The sequence below is a fragment of the Danaus plexippus genome, chromosome Z (assembly GCF_018135715.1).
Source record: "Danaus plexippus chromosome Z, MEX_DaPlex, whole genome shotgun sequence".
Classification (NCBI taxonomy): domain Eukaryota; kingdom Metazoa; phylum Arthropoda; class Insecta; order Lepidoptera; family Nymphalidae; genus Danaus; species Danaus plexippus.
This window is the reverse complement of record NC_083559.1, coordinates 12,467,501-12,489,678: the sequence shown is the minus strand read 5'-3', so window position 1 is coordinate 12,489,678 and position 22,178 is coordinate 12,467,501. Positions and strand designations below refer to the sequence as shown.

Here is a 22,178-nt window from a genome sequence, read left to right as displayed (position 1 = left end):
TTGTCGGTTGATTATCATATGTCTTATTATTAAATTTCTTTCTGAGACCAGTTTTGAAGCCATCGTAGACAAAACATGATTTTGTATAAACTAGCCTCACATAAAATTTTCGGTCACCGACATCATTTATAATTGATATGCTTATTAAAACTGTTACATAAATTTATATACATAGAAATTTTAACTACATTCTTGTTCTTATATAGGTTTTAGGTGAAAACTAACTTGTATCAGTCTGAAGGTCATCTGGGCTGATATCAGGTAAGCTGTTATCGCTATCTTCTGCTTGTTCTGTCAGACAGGTTTGGTGGAATCTTAGTATACCTAAGGACATAAAAATTGGTTAGCAATCAAGCGAAATAATAGTTGCAAATAAATTGTTATAGTTTTTTTAACCTTTATGTGGTTGCAGTAACCAAGAGTATAGTCTCCCAGCAGCAATACTGAAGTACAGGACGGGAGCCTTCTGTTTGTTAACAACTTCCAGTATTTGTTCAACCGTTGAGGGACTCCAGGGCTCCGGGCGATCTTTATTATCTTCTGATATGTTCCTGCTGTTATCAACGAGAGTTAATTAAGTATGTGCCTTGTAAATACAGTTTCGTATTACGTTATCCAAAAAATATATCTTATCAATTTTAAAGATAGATAGTTAAATTTTCAATTCATCTTAAAGTTTTAGATAGCCTTCTCGCTTTTTGCAAAATTTGTTCTGGAAATTATTGTCATCTTTTATTTGTCACTAGCAACTAAACCAATGAAAATTATAGGAACAAATCATACAAATAGTTCAAATATTACTTTCGCATTTATGATGCTATTGTTAAAATCAAATAAATTACAATTCGCATACATTAAGAGGTGCAACATTTCTCAAATAAGCAATAGCAATTCGCCTAGCATCAATATTTGGACTATGAAACAGTTCGCAGAAAATTTTGTTTTGAGCTCAATATCATATTTATCAAATACCAAAAAAAAAAACAATACTTATAATACAAGATATATTATTATAATACAGAATTCTTCCGAAATATAACACGTCAGCCACAGTAAGTAATTTTGAAATAAGCGCAAGCCAACATTTTAAATGGATAATACAATGAAAATAAATGCTTGAAACATTATTATTGTGTTTTATTAAGTTGCAACACTCAATGATATCAAACAAGATTACAAAACAAAGAGTTTAAGATTCTTTATTAATTTGTCTGAATCCGTAAATCTCATTGAACAACAGGTAACAGGTAACAGGTAACAGGGTAACAGGTATACTAACAAGTAGTTACTAAATGTATCTTTAATTATCTCTGGTAGTGATTTAATTGTCAGTAAATGTCGTAATATGTCACCTTTGTGCCGTATGTATTTCCAAATTGGCCTGATTGAGCGCGCTCGTCGGTTTGTCAGACATCGCTTCAAGGGAACGACACCGGCCACGTTCAGCTATCACTAGGGCCTCGTGATGACGGCCTAGTTCTGAAATATGACATGATAAATAGCACTCTAGAACTTATATATCATTATTTCACATTTAGTGAAGTCGGATAAAAATTTATAAATAATGTCGTTGATATCTCAAATATATTTCTTGCGTCAAATTCTGTATTGTTAGCGTCGTAATAATAGAAGCCGATGAATTGATTTTGAAATTACCAATGCTGAGTTGAATATTATAATTTCAAAAGTCATACCAACGAAAACTCTCTGTAAGGCGTGCTGTGTTGATACATAGAGAGCAGCGGTCTTTCTGTCTCTTTGTCTTTCCGAGCTGGTCTCCAGAGCGCTGAGGGCCGCATGGAGTTGTTCCTTTGCTTCTTCTAACTCACCAGATGCCCACAAAGCGAAACCAAGTCTATGACGTACTCGTGCCTGAATGATTTTTTAAATATTTATACATTTCTCATCTACTTGTCTATTGTCACTACTTGTCTATTGTCACTTGTGGCTACGACTAAGTGTACTGATTTTTTTATAAAACTAAATATATTATGTAGGTCATATTTTTGCATCAGAAATCTTTATTCAATATCTCATTTGGTTCATTTTACTAAACTAGTAAATTTATCTCTCAATTTAGATAATATCTAAAATAAAGGTAAATAATACAGTATTAGTTTTAAATTAGTGATAAGTGAAAAATATTCGTATGATATCTTATAAAATTAAATAATATTTTTATAGAAAATTATTTTGAACAAACTGAAGATAGGTATAAAATTACCTCTTCATCAACGTCAGCCAGACCCTCAGTGGCGACTAATGCTTGTCGTAGGTAGGACACAGCACTCCCACATGCACCCATGGCGAGATGTGAACGGCCAAGATCAGCGAGAGCATTGGCTCTGCCACGAGTATCACCTAAGATGGTTAAGTTAGATACATGGGTATTTGTTCTTCTCAAAACAACATTCAACCTCCTTACTCGACATTGGCTGACAACGCTTTATTGGCTTTTAAACAGTTTTTATACATGATTCTAATATAGAATAGATTTTTTTGTAATAAATACCGGATTTTAATTTTGAACTGTTGGTTTGCTAAAATATATTTTACGTCCAGGGGAATTACAATGAAAAATTAATTATTAGAACTTATAAAACTTTTGTTGCGCCTAGGTTAAATAATTATAAGGATAAATTTGATGTCGAGTAGATAAAGAGTTAGTAAATTTGTTTTCTAAATGGGGAAAACTTATATTATATATGTATATATATCTTCGACTATATATGTTTGTGTTACCAGCAGCAGTAGCGTGTCGTAGTCTTGCTTCGTGCCACCGAGCAGCTTCGGCGTGAGCGCCGAGTGCTGCGTGTGAGGTGCCGAGACCGCCGCATGCTCGGGCCTGGAATAAGCACGTGCATGTTCAAAATTATAGTCTTCTGGTTCAAAGACCTTCACACGACATACAATTTTACACCATCGCATAACTACAATAATAGAAACTAACATTTTTCATTATTTTAAGAAAATGTTAGGTTTTCTTAATAAAAAACCACAGGGACGTCGTTTTTAACTTGTACGAATAAATTAATTTGTATTTATACACCTTGAATTATATTATAGTGATATAGTGGTGACAACTTGCTAAATGCTATCATGTCGTTTCCTCGTTTAATTATTATTTCGTACTACATTCGCAGATGCCAAATCATTGAGTGATAAGAAATTTCCCGGTTTTATTTCACCTGTAGGTGTGTTAGTCCCAGTCTGTGCGCCAATTCAAGTTCAGCGCGGTGATGTCGGACGGCCGACGCGTGGTCTCCAAGTGCATGCTGTGCCACGCCGAGTGAGTGACATGCCTCTGCCTCCATTATTTGGTTGTTTAATTCCCTGTTTTATTATAGACACCATTATAACAAAGATTCAAATTATATTAAAGATATTATGTTTGATATTATTGATATAAAATATTCCCAGTAAAATAATTTGTTAGCTTAGTTGATCGGTACGTAAATGGGTAAGTATGTAATGTAAAGGAATATGAATTAACTAACCTAGCAATATTTTTCTGGTGTTCCAAGCATGAAACAGCTTGTTCTAAGTTATTAAGAGCAATGTGTAATGCGCCGAGTTCACCGTACGCCTGGGCTTTCGCTTCTGGGATACCAAGTTCATGAGACACAACCAAACGCTTCTCCAAACATACGAGAGCTTGTTGCAAGTTACCGACGGATCTAAAACAAAACACATTGATATAAAAAAAAATGTTTATTTAAACATTTTTTTTAACCGTAATTACGAGTTCTAGCAAGTTTTAAAATTGTTATAAATATCAAGATTTTTAAGTGAGTATGAAAATAGAATAGTATTAATGAGAATAAATTTTCTGTTATTGTATATTTATTAGATATTAACCAACTTACTTATGGCTTAAGCCGAGACCGCGATACGCTCTTTCTTGTTCCCTGGGGTTGTCCAACTTGAGCGCAGCGGCCAGGTGTTGCTCATGGTACTTAGCTGCTTCGTCAGGGTCACCCAGAGCATCGTAACAATCGCCAAGAGAACCAAGGGCCCGAGCCTTGTCTATCTGACATGTTGGTGTATTCATCCGTTCTAAGATAGCTAATTGCTGTGTAATTTTTCAATACATTAGTTATAAAAACTTTTTATATAAAATAAGAAAATGAATCGTTTTTACGTACTTGCTCTAAGTAACCAATAGCATCTTCATAATGTCCCATATTTAGCTTCGCAATACCTAAATTACCGTAAGCTTGAGCTTCAAGGGCGCAATCTTGTAATTCTTGAGCCCTTTCCAATTGTTCCTGTAAAATTTTACATTTAGAGAAGTTTGTTTCTAGTAAGGAACATCTAGTAAAATAAATAATATTTAAAAACATGTAAATGACTTTTGTAATAAGAAATAAAATGGCACATTCGGGTATTATTTTTTTTTATGCTAAAGGGGGCAACCTAGCCGACGGCCCACCTGATGGAGGCAGAACCGTCGCCCATGGACATCCGCAACATAGTTTTGCGGAGGTGTTGCCACCCTTGATTAGGGGGAAGAGGGGGGGGGGGAAGCGGGAAAAAGAAGGAAAAGTGGGAAAGGGAGAGAAAAGGGAAGGGGTAGGAAAGATTGGGAAAAGGGAAAGGGCAACCGGCTCTCTCACTCATTAGACGAAACGCAGCCCTTAAAGACTACATCACGCCGAATTTCTATGAGAGGCTGGTACTTCCCCGGTCGAGCCAGTCCATATTCGAGCTGCAGCAACTTGAGCGCAGTTAGACTCTATCGTCTCGGAGATTCATTGTATTATATATCCTTATATCATATATTCGGATTACATCTCCCGCTTACAAAGCAGAAAGATGATTATGAAGGATAACTCACTCAAGTATAAACAACTCACCCTGTAGCATCTCGCGGCATGGGAGTAGTGACCCAAAGCCATATGAACAGCTCCCAAGTGTGAGTGTGCCCTCGCCTCGCCAGCTGAATCACCGGCTTCCTGACGAAGGGTGAGTTCCTAAAACAATTCACATTATGAGTTATACAACTCTCGTGCAGTCCAACGTTGGTTAGAATGAATGTAAATTTGTTAATTTAACATATTTATTGATCAGAAATTAAATTTAAATTCTTAAAGTACCCCCTTATACTATCGGTAAATTGCTATAATTATTTAAACTGTAAGAGTTACACTAATTATATCCAATATTTACTTGTGTGTGATGCCCTAACGCTGCGTCAAGCCGCCTTTGCAATCTTCTAGCCAGCCCTAAGGCACCGCAAGCTGCTGCTTCTAAGGATCTGTCCCGAGCCTAAAAAAAATATATGATACAAATTTTTACAATACAAATTAGTGTCAAAAGAGTTTCTTGTTCAATTTATAATAAGTTTTGGTCTTGGTTTTTAACCCACATACAATTGTTTTAAAAAAAGAGGCTTCCTAACAAAGATTATATAAATAAAAGAATAAACATACTTGTCTCGCAAAGCCAAGTTGTCTCTGGTACATCTTAACAGCTTCTTCTACATCACCCATTTTAATCAAAACGTCACCTATATTCCCAAGTGCTCTGAACTTTCCTTGTAAATGTTGTGTCATATGAGCTATTGCTAGGAAGTACTTTTGACATTCCAATGCTGTTTCAAGGTTGCCTAAAGCCAAGTGAGCTAAACCTAGGTTACAGTAAGCTCTGCCCATGTTCATTTTGTCTTGAAGGTCTTTAGCTAATGATAAATCTTGGTCATAATATCTGTGAATATACATATGCATTGTAATTGTAATATAATATGATATAATATAATATAATACAAATATTTTTTTGGATTTATAAGTACCGTTCCGGTCTGCTGGTGAATTTTAGCGTAAAAAGCTAATAAACGTGTAATTTGCAAGTCGTAGTATTTATGTCAAAAATTTACCTGACTGCTTCTTTGTAATTTCCTAAACAGTAATGAGCGTATCCAAGGAAATGGCAAGCTTTAGCCTCGGCGATGACATCACCAAGTTCCTGGGACAGCATCAAATGTTGTTCATAATATGGAACAGCTTGAGCAAACTCTCCACGAGACGACAAACAGTTTCCAAGATTAAGTAAAGCGCATGCTTCTCCTGCTGCATCTTTTAGCTCTCTTGCAATACCTAAAAATTTTAAAATAAGGCAAAAAAGATTGACAAATATTCAGGCAGTTTTGATTGTCACCTTTTATGTAATTGAACAGTATAAAATATATATTTATATAAAAATGGTAATGAAAAAATACTCCTTCATATTTTTAATTTCATGTGAATTCCCCGAGGTCATAATTTATTTTTAAAACTGAGTTAAGATATTATGTAAAATATAGTTGTTTATAAATACATTGTTCTTTAACTGACGGAAAATATATTTTTTTTTTGCAAAATTTAAAAGATATTTTTATTAGAATTAATTTTTACTTACCCAAATGTGCTCTGTAATGGAAAAGGGCCATATCATGAGCACCAAGGGCCTGGTAAGCTACAGCAAGGTTGCCGTGTGTCGAAGCTTCTGAACTTCTGTCATGTACTTCTTTTGAGATAGTAAGCTCTTGTTTGTGATACTTAATAGCTTGTTCATAGAATCCTGCGGCGGAATACGCATTGCCGATATTTCCGTAAGCTCTCCCCATGCCAGCCTTATCCTGTAAATGTATTATTCAAAATATTTTCTATTCCTATTCCTTTCTAATCAAATAATGTATAAAAGTGACCACAGCGTTTATTATTAATAATTAGCCTTATAGTTTTTATACATGTATATTTGTAATTGTAGATATAAAATATAGGTAATCCAACCTGGAGTTGTCTGGCTATCGAGAGATGAGCTTGATGCAGCTTTAACGCGGCGTCGTGTTCCCCGAGCAACTGGTATACAATACCCAAGTTTGAACAAGCTCGTCCTTCCCCCACCTAAGCATAATGAGCTGGTTAAATAGATTAGGATTATTTTTAGACAGTAATATTGTTTAATTTATTCCTGACCTTATCTCTGGCTGCTAGAGCAACATCCAACTGTCTTTCATGCCATTTCTTAGCTTGCGTGTAATCTCCTGCACATCTGCAAATTTTTTAAACGATGTTTTACATATTTGAGTTATCAACAGAATTGAAATATTGTTATGAAAACGACGTGATACCTCGCAGCATGACCTAGGCCAGCGTATGCTCTGGCTTCAATAGCTCTATCTCCTAGGTTCTGGGCTATCCTTAAAACGTTCTCATGGTAAGCAATAGCTTGAGAAAAGTTTCGTCTATAGTGATAAGAAGAGCCAAGGTTTGAATATGCTCGAGCTTCTTCAACCTGGTAAAAGTGCGATTAATAGTCATAAATAATAATTATAATAATAAATTATCACCGTTCAATTGCATCACTAATTTAAACATATTAATTACCTGATCACCTAATCGTCTAGCCAATCTCAAATGTTGAGTATGACAATCAACAGCGGAATCAAATTCTCCCATGGCCAAATACACAGCTCCGACATTTCCTATCTCTCTCGCTTCTTGCAATCTATCTCCCATTTGTTTCACGAGTTGGACGCATTGCTTGTGGCTGGCCAGAGCATTAGGATAGTCGCCGATGGCTGTGTACACATGACCTAATGATGTTAATGCGGCAGCTGCAGCTTGAGTGTCCTGATTGCAGAAACGTAACACTTAAATAATAATAATATAAAAATAATTGATCTAGAAAAGTTTTGGTAGATAAATATTTATATGACTTTTACATCGTAAAACGTCATGAAAATAGCAAATTTTGAGTTTCTTTTAAACAAATCTTTAATCCGAATCGGTGGTACTTTCTTCCGGGACTGATTGTATTTCCATGAAGATGAAATTAAGAGGTTCAAAAGCACTTCCACCTGCCACATAAAATAAAGTACTGTATTTGATTAAAATGATGCAGGTAATGAAGGAATAAAAGGACTAAACTGTATTCATAACAAACAACTTATACTCCAGGCAACTTTGTTGTTACTTTATATCTCCTTAAAAGAAACGATTCAATCTGTTCTTCCATACATGTAAGTATTTTTATTTTAAACCTTTCACAATATATATATATATATATATATATATATATATATATATATATATATATATATACATATATATATATAAAGTTAAAATTAATTAATATTTAATTAATTGCTTTTGAATTATTCCTGTAAGTTTCGTATAATAGCGTACTGGTTACTTTATCTCTGAGGATTAAAATAAATACAAGAATAAAGAGAACAAAAATAAAAGAACATTAGAATGCATCCCATCCTTTTCAACGAGGAAATGGAGAACAAATAAAAAAAATCCCCGACGACAGGCCGCCAACAGGGCCTTTGTCTCGACGAAATGAGGTAGTGATGGACGGACTCGAAATTACACCGTCGAGGACAAAATGCAGGTAAAAATTAACCTATAATTACGTTGAGATGTATATTTCTTGTTATATTTCTGCTGCTAGATGCATAAGAAAATAATGAAAATACAGAATCAATGTTTAAAGATCTACACTTTTATATTCACTACTATTGTTATATATAAATTACTCTGGGTTTATTTAAATCAGGACCTAATTACGAAGACGGATTGAGGTGATAGTATCGATATACATAGAAGTTAGTCGGAGCCCGCCCTCAACAACAATCTAGCTAATTAAGTATGTGCAACATTATACGATAACGGAGTGATTTACATATTGACTCAATATCCTTTGGGTGTATTCCAACAACAATGTTTTCAAGTCTGTACTTAGTGACACCAAGCCGTGTGTGCACTTTTGAAACTACCTTCGAGTACTTTTGTAACAATACAGGAATGAGTCACCCATTTATCGACGTTTATATTTCCTTTTGTATCTTATTATCTCTTCTTAGTAAATAATCTACTGTTCTTATAAAATTTTACAAGAATTACCATTGAATGAATTATTTGTTATGTTTTTAAATATCGCTATGGGAGAATAAATTTTATTATTAATAGCGACAAATTTAACGAAATTTCATTGTGAATTGTGACAGTTATTTGGAAAAGGTTGCCAAATATTTGAATTCTATATTTAAAATTACTGAAATTGGTACTAAATAAACTTTTAGATCTTTGATGATAGTGTTAATGAAAATGTTTATGTCATGGGAATAATTGAATTAGAATGTTTTTTTAAAGATGTATAATACATTTTCATTAAAGTATTTCGTTTGCGTGAGGATCTCATTCGCTAACAATGACTCCCCGATTCGTTCTATGAATATGTATTAAATATTAATTGAGTTAATTTTAAAATTTTATCATTTTTAATTAAATATATATATATATATATATTAATTTGAATAATTTATGACGTTTTTTATCGATGTTCATAAAATGTTGGTTAACCTTAAAATTTTTAATTTTAATGTGATTATTGGCGTAGGAAAATTTCAAAAAATACGTGGGTTCTATCAATCAAGCAATCCCTTGTAAAACCTATCAATAGAAAAGTATTACAATAAAATGATTTTATAAGGATATTTATATATTATTTTCTATTTATAAGCTCTTTCATGTTACAAAACGGAATTATAATATTGTTTTATACCCAGCGAACTTTGTAAAGATAGATTCAAAATGAATAGTTAAACCAATAAAAGCTGTCCGAGAAATCATTTAAAATTGAACAGTTTCAATTAAATCTAACTTTACTGGCATTCCGCCAACAGTTGAACCTCTATCCTTGCCATAATCCGACTTCACCTGAGATGTTTTTAGTGAAGCTCATCTCGTTTCATCTCAGCGTCATGTTAATGTCAAATTATCTACGGTATGTAATTCTCTAGTATTTAGATATCTGACATATCATTCAACAATATACAGTTATAAACTCTTAGCATGCAATATAAGAAAAATGTTCACTTCTCAAATAAAAGTGTGTGAAAATTATGACTAGTATGCTTTTTTCCTATTAGATATAATTGTACGTGATAATATATTCATATACGGACTACTGTAATGAGGCATATTAATTATACAGTCGTATATCTGTTGAGGTGATCGTCCATATATGGATTTTTTTCTTAATTTAATGTGATATTTAGAATTAGAATAAAATATCCGCTCTACAAATAAATGGTAATAAAATGGTTGAACAACTGCGTATATAGGCTACGTTGAAAATCTCATATTGCAGATGAATTCCCATTTCGCTACAATTTCTCGCTTATTTTAAATCGACAGTTGGTTTTTGTCGGTGGTCGATCGCGTGGAACCCGTAAAATAATATATTTTTACGACTATTTGGCTCTCTGATGATTCCATACGTGGATGAAGTTGCATTGTTCGAAACATTTATAAAAATATGTATGTAGTGTACCGAACACTTTGTTCCTTTTAGAGTCCATAATTACATTCGCTGTTTAATGGAAAATTTTATTACAAAATTTATTATTTTGTACATAAAGATGCACATTAACTTTTGATTGCTAACAATATTAAGAGATATTCGCTCGACTTACACTTAATTTTTAAAAAAATGTCCGTTAAAAAAGTATTTGTATTATTAGTCTGAGACCTTGCGTAAGCTTGTCCACCGTTTTCACAGCCTATGTAGCTAATACGAGGAGTAATAATCCATAAAGGTTACATTATATAATAAACAGTCTACAGTGCAAGTAAGTTTACTGCAAATTAACATAAATGTCCGCCGGCTTTTCAAAGGATTCAATAAAAATGATTTTTTACTATTTTGCGTGCAACATGTATGCATATCGCCGATAGTTTCGCTAAAATTTACTGAAATTAGTGTCATTACAATGAGTTTTATATTTAAACTGCTTCTTGATTTCGTGAAAGCCCTAGAACACGTTATTATCATAATTCACATTGACTCACAAATATTACTTTTAAGTGATTATTTGACCCACAGGTATTCTGGATACCTTTAGCTTTTTATTAATTAAATCTAAGATTTGAATCCTCGTTTCCTTTAGCTTAAAATTCAAACAAGAGTTGCAATTTCTTAACAATTTTTCTTATCAAGCACTGATGTTATAAAAACACTGTTACTGGTTTTCGTACAGTGGTGTAGTGAAAGTGATTTCTAGAGGATTCACGCACAGAGCGATTCTAATTATATTTCATAGATTATAAAGGTTGCAAATTGTTAGTCCCTACACTGCACAGCCTCCTTATAATCTGCATAATCTGTAATACTATGTAGTTTACAGACGCGGTCGAGTGTGATTTCATAGTCATTCTTTATTCTTATTTCAACAGCACTTAATACATGGAAAGAAGTGAATAATTTTTAATATTAACAGCATCGAAATACCAAATAGCTTAAATGGTATTATGAATTACTTTTATATATTATGATGTAGTACATTTTATATATTATCTTTAGGTGTATATATGAATGCATGCAGTCAGCATGAAATTAGATTCGTTAAGGCTCCGCATTTTGTAATTATAGAACCTACTACACAACTCTGTGGTATAGTGCGTGTGAGAACATCACTGTATAGAGGATTATTATTTACTTTACTGATTTTAATGGATTCCTATTTAACAAAACCTTAGAAACCGTAAAACATACAGAGGTATTTAAACATAGCTTAGGTTCGTTTGAAATGTAATAAAAGATTGATTTCTATATACATATATATAAAGCCTAAAATGTATTGTCACAACTGGTAAATTAAACTACGATATTCCCGGTTTCGGTTGAAGCCGAAACCAATTAGAAAAATTTGAAAATCATATTAATTGCGTAAAAACTAATTGTTTAAAAGTCATAATTGTGTAAATTAATTTGTTCTCGATCCGTTATTGACAACCATTCACTTTAATGACGTTCATAAATTCTCTAACAAGTGTATGTTACTAATAATTTGATTTGCTACTCAAGTCATTGTAAATTCTTGTATATTTATTCTGAGTGATTAATATTTTATGTGTAATTTTTTTCTACAGGAACACGACGAAAAGACGTTATGTCTTTTTAAAGTATCTATAACAAATTTAGTTTATTCATCATTTTTGAAAATGGCTGATTGAAGTCACATTATTTTTATATATTTATATTATATTGAAGTCACATTATATAATATATCAACATAAGAATTTGTTTATGAAAACCGATTGGTTTCCAAGTAATATGTAAAATCCTCAACTCCCTTTGGTGCCTATTTAGAAAGACAATAGTATAATTTAGTAAATATGCATGTAGGGTATACTACAGACGAAGTTTACTTTTGGTTTGTATAAATGAACTGCCCGATGTCCATGTTCCAAGAGTCTGTGAGCCTCATCTAGTTGACTTATGACCGGTTCACATAAACCCAGATATGAGTCGTTTTCGTTATGATATATCCACAGACAGGGTGACTGTCGATAATGGATCGCGGCACAAATACAATATGTAGACGAAAGTCTTGTACTTTCTCAAAAACAAAACATTCAAGCAAGTGGACAAGACAAGGAATATATCTTTAGACACTAATTTCAATGAGCGTTTTGACATAGTAGTTAAAAACTTAAAGCGCCTTGAAACCAAATCGTTATGTTTAGAAGAATTCATGCATCACGATCTCCAACTCACCTTACACTTCATAGCCAATACGAGTTGGTATCTGTGTGCTGTCAAGGCGTCCTTGTAAGACCCTTGGCTGAAGTAGGCAGCACCTAGGTTGCCGTGAGCTCTACATTCACCAGCCGTGTCACCGAGGGACTTCGCCACCGCCAGATCCTGCTGCATGTAATTGATAGCCGCATCCAGTTGACTTAGAGCCCAGTGCGCTGATGACAAAGCACTGAACACTGATCCCCTGTGCACAGTGTTAAATGTGTATAAATATGGTTATACAATAAAATGTTAATTAAATGGAATTATGACGTAATATTTTTACGTACTAATATCAAATAGAAGTATCGGGATAATTATTTATTATATAAAGTGCATGCAATGGAGACAATGTGCTATGACAAATTACTTTTATGTTGTATTAATGAACACACGCACGGTATAGCTCACTGAGAAGTCAAGGAATATTGAAATATGCGCAGATTATTATAATTAATCATTGGTAATACACACACGCGATCCAACGTTAACCAGGTTTTCTAAACCTATGATATGTACGTATATCTTAAGGCAAAAAACTAAAGAAATTACTTAACCAGTATAATGTGATTTCGGATGTTAAAAACATATAGAAAATATTAAATTTCTTATCAAATACATAAAAGTGATATTTGTAAAATTATTCAAAGAACTTCATCAATTTTATTATTTTTATATCCATTTGTACATATTCAAATGATCATCGTCTTAAGCAGTTGTGTTAGGCAACACTTCCATAGTCCATTTGACAGGAACTAATCGTGTTTGTCGCAGTTTCAGTACTCCCGGAATTGATGTTTAATGATAGCAGCCTCGGTAGATTAATGGAATTTGTTTTCACACTGACAGTTACTCGAATGTAATAAATAAGATTTACTATACGCTGAATGCAAATAATATATATTATAGTTTAGAATCTTAGTTTAAAATAGAAAGTCGGATTAGCTGGTACGTATAATTGCTTGGTACGTACAAAGTAACACATAAATTTTAATTTATAATATACTTGCTGGAAACAGTGTACTGTCCTGGTCAGTTAAAAAAAAGATAATATGTAGCGATGCATGGAATTTAGGTATTTTTAGTACAAGACGTTAAAACTACACGACGTTTAATGTGAAAGTCCGCGCAGAACTTAAACACCGATAAATCATTGAAATATCATTTGTTATGTTATGACTTACACAGGCGATGATTGCGAAAAGAACTCGTATTTGTGACGGTATCTTAAAAGATCGTATGACTTTAAAAAAAAATATTTAGATAAAAAGCATAAAATCAATTTCCTACTTGATTAATTATACGAAGATGTAACTGGACAACCCTGTTACATCCGTCCGAGATGGATGACATATTCGAAATAGCTTATTTGATACTAAATTTAACGCGAGCGATAAGATTATAGTTACTAAAACAATTAATCTCACATATTTCAAGCCTGACAATTACAGAGATAGTACAGAGAAAATAAATAAGTATCTGTTATGTATACTATCTCTTTCTCTCTGTCTATATATCTATATAAGCGTGTGTGTTCGTGTGTGTATAATTAAGATGATAATCTCGCCTTGATTACCGTGTCATTGTCGTCATCAGTCACTAATTATGTCATATTAATAAAAATTAAAAGTATGTCTATTTATTCATACCATATTGGTAGCTATCCGATCTATCAAGATAACATCGTCTATTTCAACGCTTCGGGTACATAGAAAATAAATGTAGCCTTTTTTAAATACATATATATATATATATGTATATTTTATTCATATATGGTTTTGGTTGATTTGTATTAAGCATGAGTCTTACAGTGTTCGACATTGAACGCTTTAAAATACATAAACAAAGTCGAATTTATGGATCGAGTACATCATTTACGGACTTGACTAGTTTGATCTCTATCTATAAAATTACCAAGAAAAACCTAAATGATTATTGCTTATATTTTAGAATTTATCCATTGCGAAGAAATAAATTCAAAAGTAAAAGCTCATAATATGTAATTTAATCATTTAATCAGATTTCTTCCTGGGTAAAATATTGAAATACATATATGTACAATAAAAATCTTATGCCTATCTTTCAATCAGTTTTGTTCTCAAAATATTATATATATATTACAATTTTTATTCTGATGTATAGCCATATAGTTTTGTTTAATAAAAAAATCTTTTGAGACGGTAACAAACTCATCCGTCTTCGCATACTTTAGCATTTATAATATTACTAATATATTAATGAAGGTAAAGTAACAAGACGAACGTAAGATCTCCGAAAGGTAATTTGTCTTGTCTTTGAGAATTTGACTCGTGGTAAAGGTGTAAATTGTTGAGATTAATCTGAAATGGGATATCTCACTAAATTATAAATTACCCGGAAAATGTCGGACGGCATATAAATTTGGTGTATGCTTTGAACTGTTAAAATTAAGAATAATTTTATGTTATTATTATCATTTCATGTGAAAATTTTATACTTTTTTCTCCTTTTCAAAGTTCTTTTGCTTTATTATTATGAGTTTAAGATAATTAATTACCTTAAAAAGTTCAGTGGTCGGATCAGCTCAGAATATACAGAATATAAAAACTCATTTTTTGTTAACAGGGACAAAAAGTTTGAAACGGAAAAGATTTAATTTCTATTTAAAGGTGTTTCAAATATTCGAATACTAAATCAATAATACTTAATGGATTGAATTCCAGTTCGTGGCTAAATTAAAACTAACCTTAATTTAAGGGAACAAGATCCAATTCTCAAAGCCGCCTCCAGTACTGTCACAGCGGCCTGATACTGCCCGGCCGCTAACAGTTCTTGACCGACAACCTGACAAAAGATAAATTAACTTAAAATATATTACGTTTTAACACCCATTAACATCTAATAGTTTCCTTCACAAGACCGTTTCTAGCAAAGGCCACTTACGCGTTTCTGCTCGCGGTACTTTTTTAAATTTTTTGTCATTTAATGTGTGTGAATATGATCTGTAATAACTACTGATTTATTATTTTAGCTCATCATTTTCTGTACTATACTGATACTGTGTTTTTCTGAATAGTGGACCAATGTAATATATATTTGACTATAAAGGTACTGCAAAAATACAGCAAACAAACGTTTAAATGCCGCGCAAGATGTCGAAGGGAATATCATCAATACAAACAAAATCAGTAAGAAAACCAATATAATAATACCTCTATAAAGCAAATGTTTACGAGGCGAAGGTTTTGTTATTGGGTATAAAATTCATAACCGCTATCTACAAAATAGTCAATATACTTATCTGCACTCAATTTATTGACCATTAACAGCAAAGTGCGTAAAATGTTTGTCGTGTAATACTAATAACCCGTCGTAAATGTGCTCGGCATAACTTTTGATCTTTGAATATAATTCACCGCTTCCCCTTAAGATAATAATGGAATAACAGAAATGGGATTTTGAGTATCATTGTCGTTTGCAAAAAGCGATACGAATTTATAAAACCTCATCTCCGTGGATCGCAAACGTTGAATTACTAAAAATATCTTTGAAGTTTAAGATCTTACTGTCGAGATACTCGTGGTATTTAGTTTTAAAGAAATACATATAATTATCATTATACTTAAACGATTAACTAATAACTATACATCTTGTTAGTTCATTTGACATTGAAGCTGTAGTCATAGCTTTTTTAGTACGAGTGTAAAAAAATTTTTTTTATTCAAATAGGTACAGAGCAAAAAGGATACGAATCGATAACAAAGACTTGCCGAAACACAAATATCTGAATGTAATAGCTGTAATCGTCTACATTATTTTCGGTCATTTAATGCCGGTTCATTGTAATGAACGTTGTGGTGTCAGGTGTAAAAAATTAATAAGTCTGAAGCCCGTTGTACGGGAAGTAGGTATTTTTCCTAAAAAAAATCGTCCTTGACGGTCTCGTAGCTATTGAGATTGTTATAATGAATTTTAACAATACTATAAAATAATCACCACAAAAATCTAGAAGAACACGAAGGGACTCTATCACTAATAACGATTTCTTCCAGCATTCTTATATAGAACTTTTATAAGTTATTGAAAAAGTACTAATTAAATAGCCATTTCATTTATATATGTGCTAATTAAAACAGAAATGCAATGGTTCTGAGCACAGGTAAATTTCTTTTAATTCAAAAGCAATAAGAGAGTAGTTGACCACTTCCCGATAGTATCAATATTTCCGGTGCAGACGGCCATTTTGTAGCAGACGCCATTTCAGCCATTCACAACCCGCTGCCTATCAACTGTCATCCAGATTGTATGTAAATAGGTTGGGGTCGTATTTATGGTGCTTTGATCACTCAGACCCCATTGTTTTGTCGTTAAATGCGCCGAAAAATGTTCAAATGTCGGACAGTCAGTGGAATGTATGCAAATAGTCTGCAGCCAGCAAGATTGTTACGGCTTTCGGCTTCCGAAGATCGATCTGTTTTTCTCTTGTTTGCTCCTATGACAACTGATATTTTTAGGGAACGTTTCGAAGTTCTTTTATATTTTTTACTTAACTAGTTGGACTGTTTTTAAATTTTATCACGGGAATATAACACTTCACATAAATTAAGCTGCCTCTTTATAGTTTTGGAGAAGGTCCTAATTTATTTGAAAACGAGTATCAGATGTTGTGCCAGTGACTGTTTAAATAAAGTTAAATTGGACGGTTTGACATTGGTCTCACGAATCACAATTCACATTACTTTATAAAACACCGATGCATACTTACGTTCAATTTTAAAGAAAATAACGATGCCATTCGGTTGCTTCATTTAAAGCAAAGTTTACATTTAGGCTTTCGATAAACTTGTTTATGTTAGCATTTTTTGTATCAGTTAAATGATATACATTGTATATTATTCAATTAATGTAATTCTGTATTCATGTAAACATTTTATGACACCATAAATATATAATATACGTATTCTTTTATCTTTAATATAGATAATAATATCGGCAAACTATATTAACTCTACATGAAGATAATTTAATGTTTATATTTTTAGGTAATTTATTTACAAGTGTTTGCTGTGTTTATACTTAGTTTTTTAAAGCGACATATAATATCTTAAGTCAACAGCATATCTACGTGTCCAGCAAAAAGTAATTTAATGATTGTAAAGTGGTTCATTGTATTTACGAGGTTTACTTTAACATCAAAGTAATAAATGTTTATTGGCACTATGTGTAAAAACTCGCCAGCGCCATCTTTGATGACCATTAAAATACTCGTGTAGATGAGTATATATGAAATACTATTTCTATGTGGAAGGATTTTAATGTGTTCAATCGATTGTCTCGGGAAATAGAGAAATATGTTGATTACGTTTCATGTTTTATTATTATTGGAAATCTTTAGGACTAAAAACGTCTTCATTTCATTTATGTGATTTTACTGAAAGCCATAAAATATATACAGATAATTAATAAGGTATTCGATAAAGCTCTATCAGAGGGTTTATTAGCGGTTTTGATATATGTATTACCAAAAAAATAATAATAATAGGGAACTACTTCGATTATTATATTTATATGGTATGTTTATGGATAAAATAAAATTTTTCTCTATTTAATAATTTTCAATTTAAAAATATATAATAACAAATAAACATATTTTTTCGTCTAAAGCAACAATTTTTGATTCAGTACCTACCTACATATAAATTTCTTTAAACCTGTACTTATTATTACGTTATCAGGTTATTGTGTTTAAATTACTCTATTGAATGTAAATTTATTATTTTTATACTTTTAAAGTCTAAAAGAATTTAATGAATACTTTTTTAATTAAATTAAATTTAAAAATATATAAAACGGACATTAATTAGAACAATAATATATATCAATAAATATGTCTGAAACATAATCCTCTATTTTTTAGTGGATGCAGTCGAGTAACTATTTAAGGAGTTTAAACTTATTTCTATCTTTTTCCTTCAAATGTTAAACAATATCTGTATCTCTTTCTATTTTTTTAATGCACCATCAGAGATATCCATCCCGAGTCGTGATGACGTGCTTTATCAGAAATGACACGAATTTAAAACTTGACGTGTAATTTTTCAAAACGCTTCCATTATATATAAGCATGTGAGGTGTTACAAGTCTATTATAAGTTTGTTAACAAATTATTCATATTTCTGAATAACTATTTGACAGTTGTATATAGATGTTTACAGTCATGACAGTAGAATTATTATCAGATAGCTTGACAGCTCTTGTATAGGATTTTTTTTTATAAAATTTCTAGAACTTAAACATGTCCGGACATAAACGACTTGTTTATTGCATGTTATTAACATTATCACGTAATCTATGGTTTAGCGAACGACCCCCATTCCACGAACAATTAAACAGTTTTCTGGTTTAATTCAATATGACATATGTGTCTCGTTCACTTGGTTTAGTAAAAGAGTGGAACTGTTTCATTTAGCTAAGTGTGAGTTACAAGGTTTACGATGTATTGAATATATATATATATATATATATATATATATATATATATATATATATATTTATTCTTATACTGTAACATCATTTTTGTGTTCGCATATACCTATATATCAAATTTACCATTACAAAATTATTGAAATATATTTCAACATAATAAATGAGTTTTTTTTTTCTACAGCGTTTTGCATTTAGTAATCGCTGATTAAATTTTTGAGCATTAAATATTCTCTTTAGATTTGTTTTTAACAAATCATAAATAATATAAGTTATGGTAATTACTACGAATTATTCACTATACAGTAGTATCAATGTAACGTACGTCAATAACTTGATTAATTATATTTTTATAAATAAGCAAGCTTCTGACAGCTTCATTTAAATTTAGAATGCAGGAAATTCGTTAAAAAAAATGACCGCTATGAATATTAATGAATCGAGTTCAAAAGGTTAGATAAAGTTTATGGGAGGCTAGAACTTTTTAATTTCTCAGTAACGTTTCTAGTACTTACTTTCATTATGAAAAACATTATCTACATATTAACAACAATGATTTAAATTAAACTCACTGATATAAGGACGAATGGATACTGATCTAGCTTCATGACTTCTAGCTGGTTGAAGGTTGGCTCTAAGGTTGGTCGGAGTGGTGACTTCAAAGAGGCTTCAACTAGGGCTGCCAGCAGTTGTCGCGATGATGGCTCTACACCCAGCCCTGAGCTGAACGCGGCCAATGCCTCGCCGTGACGACCGAGGCATTGCAGTGCCACCCCTGACGTTAGTGAAATAATTTATTATAAAAATTCTAACAAAAACATTGTAAGATAAAAACAATATAATACAGAAAGGTTGTTATAATATACATATATAAAACACGCTTTCGCTGATCTATAATTGGCTGTGCAGTACCTTGTATAATTACATTTAGACATACATATTAATTATCGCACATTATAATTGAAATGAAAGCGAAATAACAGTACAATAGTGAACAAAAAGCGATGAAGAAAGTATATGAACGCAAAATGTATTTATGCTTATACAAGCTGTTCATAAACGTAGTTGATAATAATAATTACTTGAGATTAATTTTATAACAGTCTAATAAACTTTTAAAGACATAAATCATTTAAAAAAGTATTTTAGTCATAACAAAATTTAAAAGTAATTTATTTTTTAATGAATATGAACTGAAATAACAAGAATAATATAAACTTACAATATAAATAACAATGGCCATATTTTTGTCGCTCACACAAACATACCATAACATATAAAATATTTCGTTTTAATTGATATTTAATCTATATCTATATTGACGGATTTTTTTTGTGTATTTTTTTTTTATATGTAGTAAAAAACTCAAATTACTTATGCCATATATTCCCAGTTAAGTTGAACATATTATAGACGTAAAACGTTCGTTCGAAATTGCTTGTATTGTTTATATTTATAGTACGTCATTGTGTTTTTGTGTTTACTATTCAAAATCTCTATTTGTTTAACTCACCTTGTCTGTAATACGCCTTAGGCCAGTTGGGGCACAGTTCCCTCGCTCGCGTCGCATCTTGTAATGCCGCAGCGAACTGGCCCTGTTTCAATCTCGCGGCGGATCTAGACAGACGTTTTGCAAATATTTAATATACCAAAAGTAATGCAATCGGATGATGATGAAATTTGTACAGTTTATTTTTTTTTTCTCCTGCAATTTAATATTAGTGCCATAAATATACACGGTTACAGGAAGCAGAAAATCAATTATGAATGTTAGCTAACCTATTGCTATACAGTATATGGTTGGCGGGATCTAGCGATAGTGCATCGGTGTATAGTGCAACAGCTGTTGAAAAGTCCCCGGCCTGGCACGCTGCGTTGGATGCACGGACCTTCTCCACGAAGACGGCTCTTGATGCAGCTCCCAAAGAGGCTGAGCCGGAGGGCTCCACCTATAGGAAATATAATTTTTTAAATAAAAATTATTAAGTTATAACAAAATTCAACAGAAATCTCTATAAGGACATATAAAGAGCTGTTCTATACTAATCTTTTTGCACTTTTAAACTAGTAACTGAACGTATGTTTGTTTGTTTGTTAGCTTCGTCAGGATTGGATTAATTTTTAAGCTAAGGGCACGTCCAACAGACATATAGAAAGATAGAAGATTCAGAATATAAATATAAGCTTTTGGTTAGTTGTAATTACATATAGTTGTTGAGTATTACATACAACGACAAGTATAATGAAATTTATATATGTATTATTTAGTTCTCAAAATATTCTTAATTTTTGATTTCGATTACTGACTACTGATTACTTGATACTTAGTTAATTGCTTTGCGGATATAATTTAATGAAATATAAATGAATGAATACCTTTAAATTTATTTGTTTCATTAATATCCTTTTATTAATTGGCCCAGACTTATTAGTTTATATACAGTATTAGTGATTTATAGTTACTGAATGATATGCGGTTGGAAACTAAACTTATTGTTGTACATTATCTTTATATCAAAATTGCTAGGAAAGAGCAGATGCATGAATGTAAGTTTTTTAAGTGAATATACCGTTATAAAACATTACAGCCTCTCAAATACTTCCTCGATAGATAAGATTTTAAATATACATATGTGTGTGGGATTGTGATAAATATATACCGTCATAGAATATTCTTTTATAAGTTTCGTTTGTAGTCATAACATATCTTATAATCTTTACCGAGAAAGGGATATAAAACTTCATAAATATTTACAAATTAAAATGACGAGTGTCCCCCCAACAAAAGGATAAAGGACTTCACGACGTGCTCAATAATAAGTAGCTAATAAAAACATATTGTCAAAGAGCTACTGAATTCCAAACTCCCCCAAAACCGGTTAAGGTCGATCATAGTGCTGACTACGGGTCCCACTATCATTTTTATACTACAAATAAAACTGCATAACGTTGAATATAGCTAATAAATAAAAATATTATGTAACGTATACAAAAATATGAATTCTATTTTGCACGCTGTACAAGTTTGAGAAATAAAGATGTACATAGTAATTACTAAATCATAACAATATTTAAAATATGGGGAACCCTAAAAGTTATTCTAATTTGAAAGCAGCACGGCGTGAGGTGGTGAACCACCTGCGCTA

General features: G+C 31.9%; 1 protein-coding gene across 2 annotated transcripts in view; it reads right to left on the bottom strand.

Moving 5' to 3' along the window:
* The window catches only part of LOC116777801 (tetratricopeptide repeat protein 28), a 42,193-nt gene that overhangs the window by 9,227 nt on the left and 10,788 nt on the right, over positions 1 to 22,178 (bottom strand). Inside the window, exons 3-26 of one of the 2 annotated variants that reach the window (XM_032671520.2) lie at positions 20,812 to 20,981; positions 20,546 to 20,649; positions 19,605 to 19,807; positions 15,296 to 15,393; positions 12,550 to 12,775; positions 7,368 to 7,613; positions 7,112 to 7,275; positions 6,957 to 7,032; positions 6,771 to 6,884; positions 6,397 to 6,616; positions 5,876 to 6,095; positions 5,433 to 5,706; positions 5,170 to 5,268; positions 4,857 to 4,973; positions 4,146 to 4,268; positions 3,867 to 4,072; positions 3,498 to 3,677; positions 3,189 to 3,333; positions 2,743 to 2,845; positions 2,225 to 2,361; positions 1,695 to 1,872; positions 1,353 to 1,479; positions 397 to 554; positions 226 to 324 (exon numbers count right to left, since the gene is read on the bottom strand). In XM_032671520.2, coding sequence (XP_032527411.2) covers positions 226 to 324; positions 397 to 554; positions 1,353 to 1,479; positions 1,695 to 1,872; positions 2,225 to 2,361; positions 2,743 to 2,845; positions 3,189 to 3,333; positions 3,498 to 3,677; positions 3,867 to 4,072; positions 4,146 to 4,268; positions 4,857 to 4,973; positions 5,170 to 5,268; positions 5,433 to 5,706; positions 5,876 to 6,095; positions 6,397 to 6,616; positions 6,771 to 6,884; positions 6,957 to 7,032; positions 7,112 to 7,275; positions 7,368 to 7,613; positions 12,550 to 12,775; positions 15,296 to 15,393; positions 19,605 to 19,807; positions 20,546 to 20,649; positions 20,812 to 20,981 — 3,787 coding nt within the window. The remainder of the gene's footprint in view (positions 1 to 225; positions 325 to 396; positions 555 to 1,352; positions 1,480 to 1,694; positions 1,873 to 2,224; positions 2,362 to 2,742; positions 2,846 to 3,188; positions 3,334 to 3,497; positions 3,678 to 3,866; positions 4,073 to 4,145; positions 4,269 to 4,856; positions 4,974 to 5,169; positions 5,269 to 5,432; positions 5,707 to 5,875; positions 6,096 to 6,396; positions 6,617 to 6,770; positions 6,885 to 6,956; positions 7,033 to 7,111; positions 7,276 to 7,367; positions 7,614 to 12,549; positions 12,776 to 15,295; positions 15,394 to 19,604; positions 19,808 to 20,545; positions 20,650 to 20,811; positions 20,982 to 22,178) is intronic. The other variant, XM_032671522.2, reaches the window with a different exon arrangement.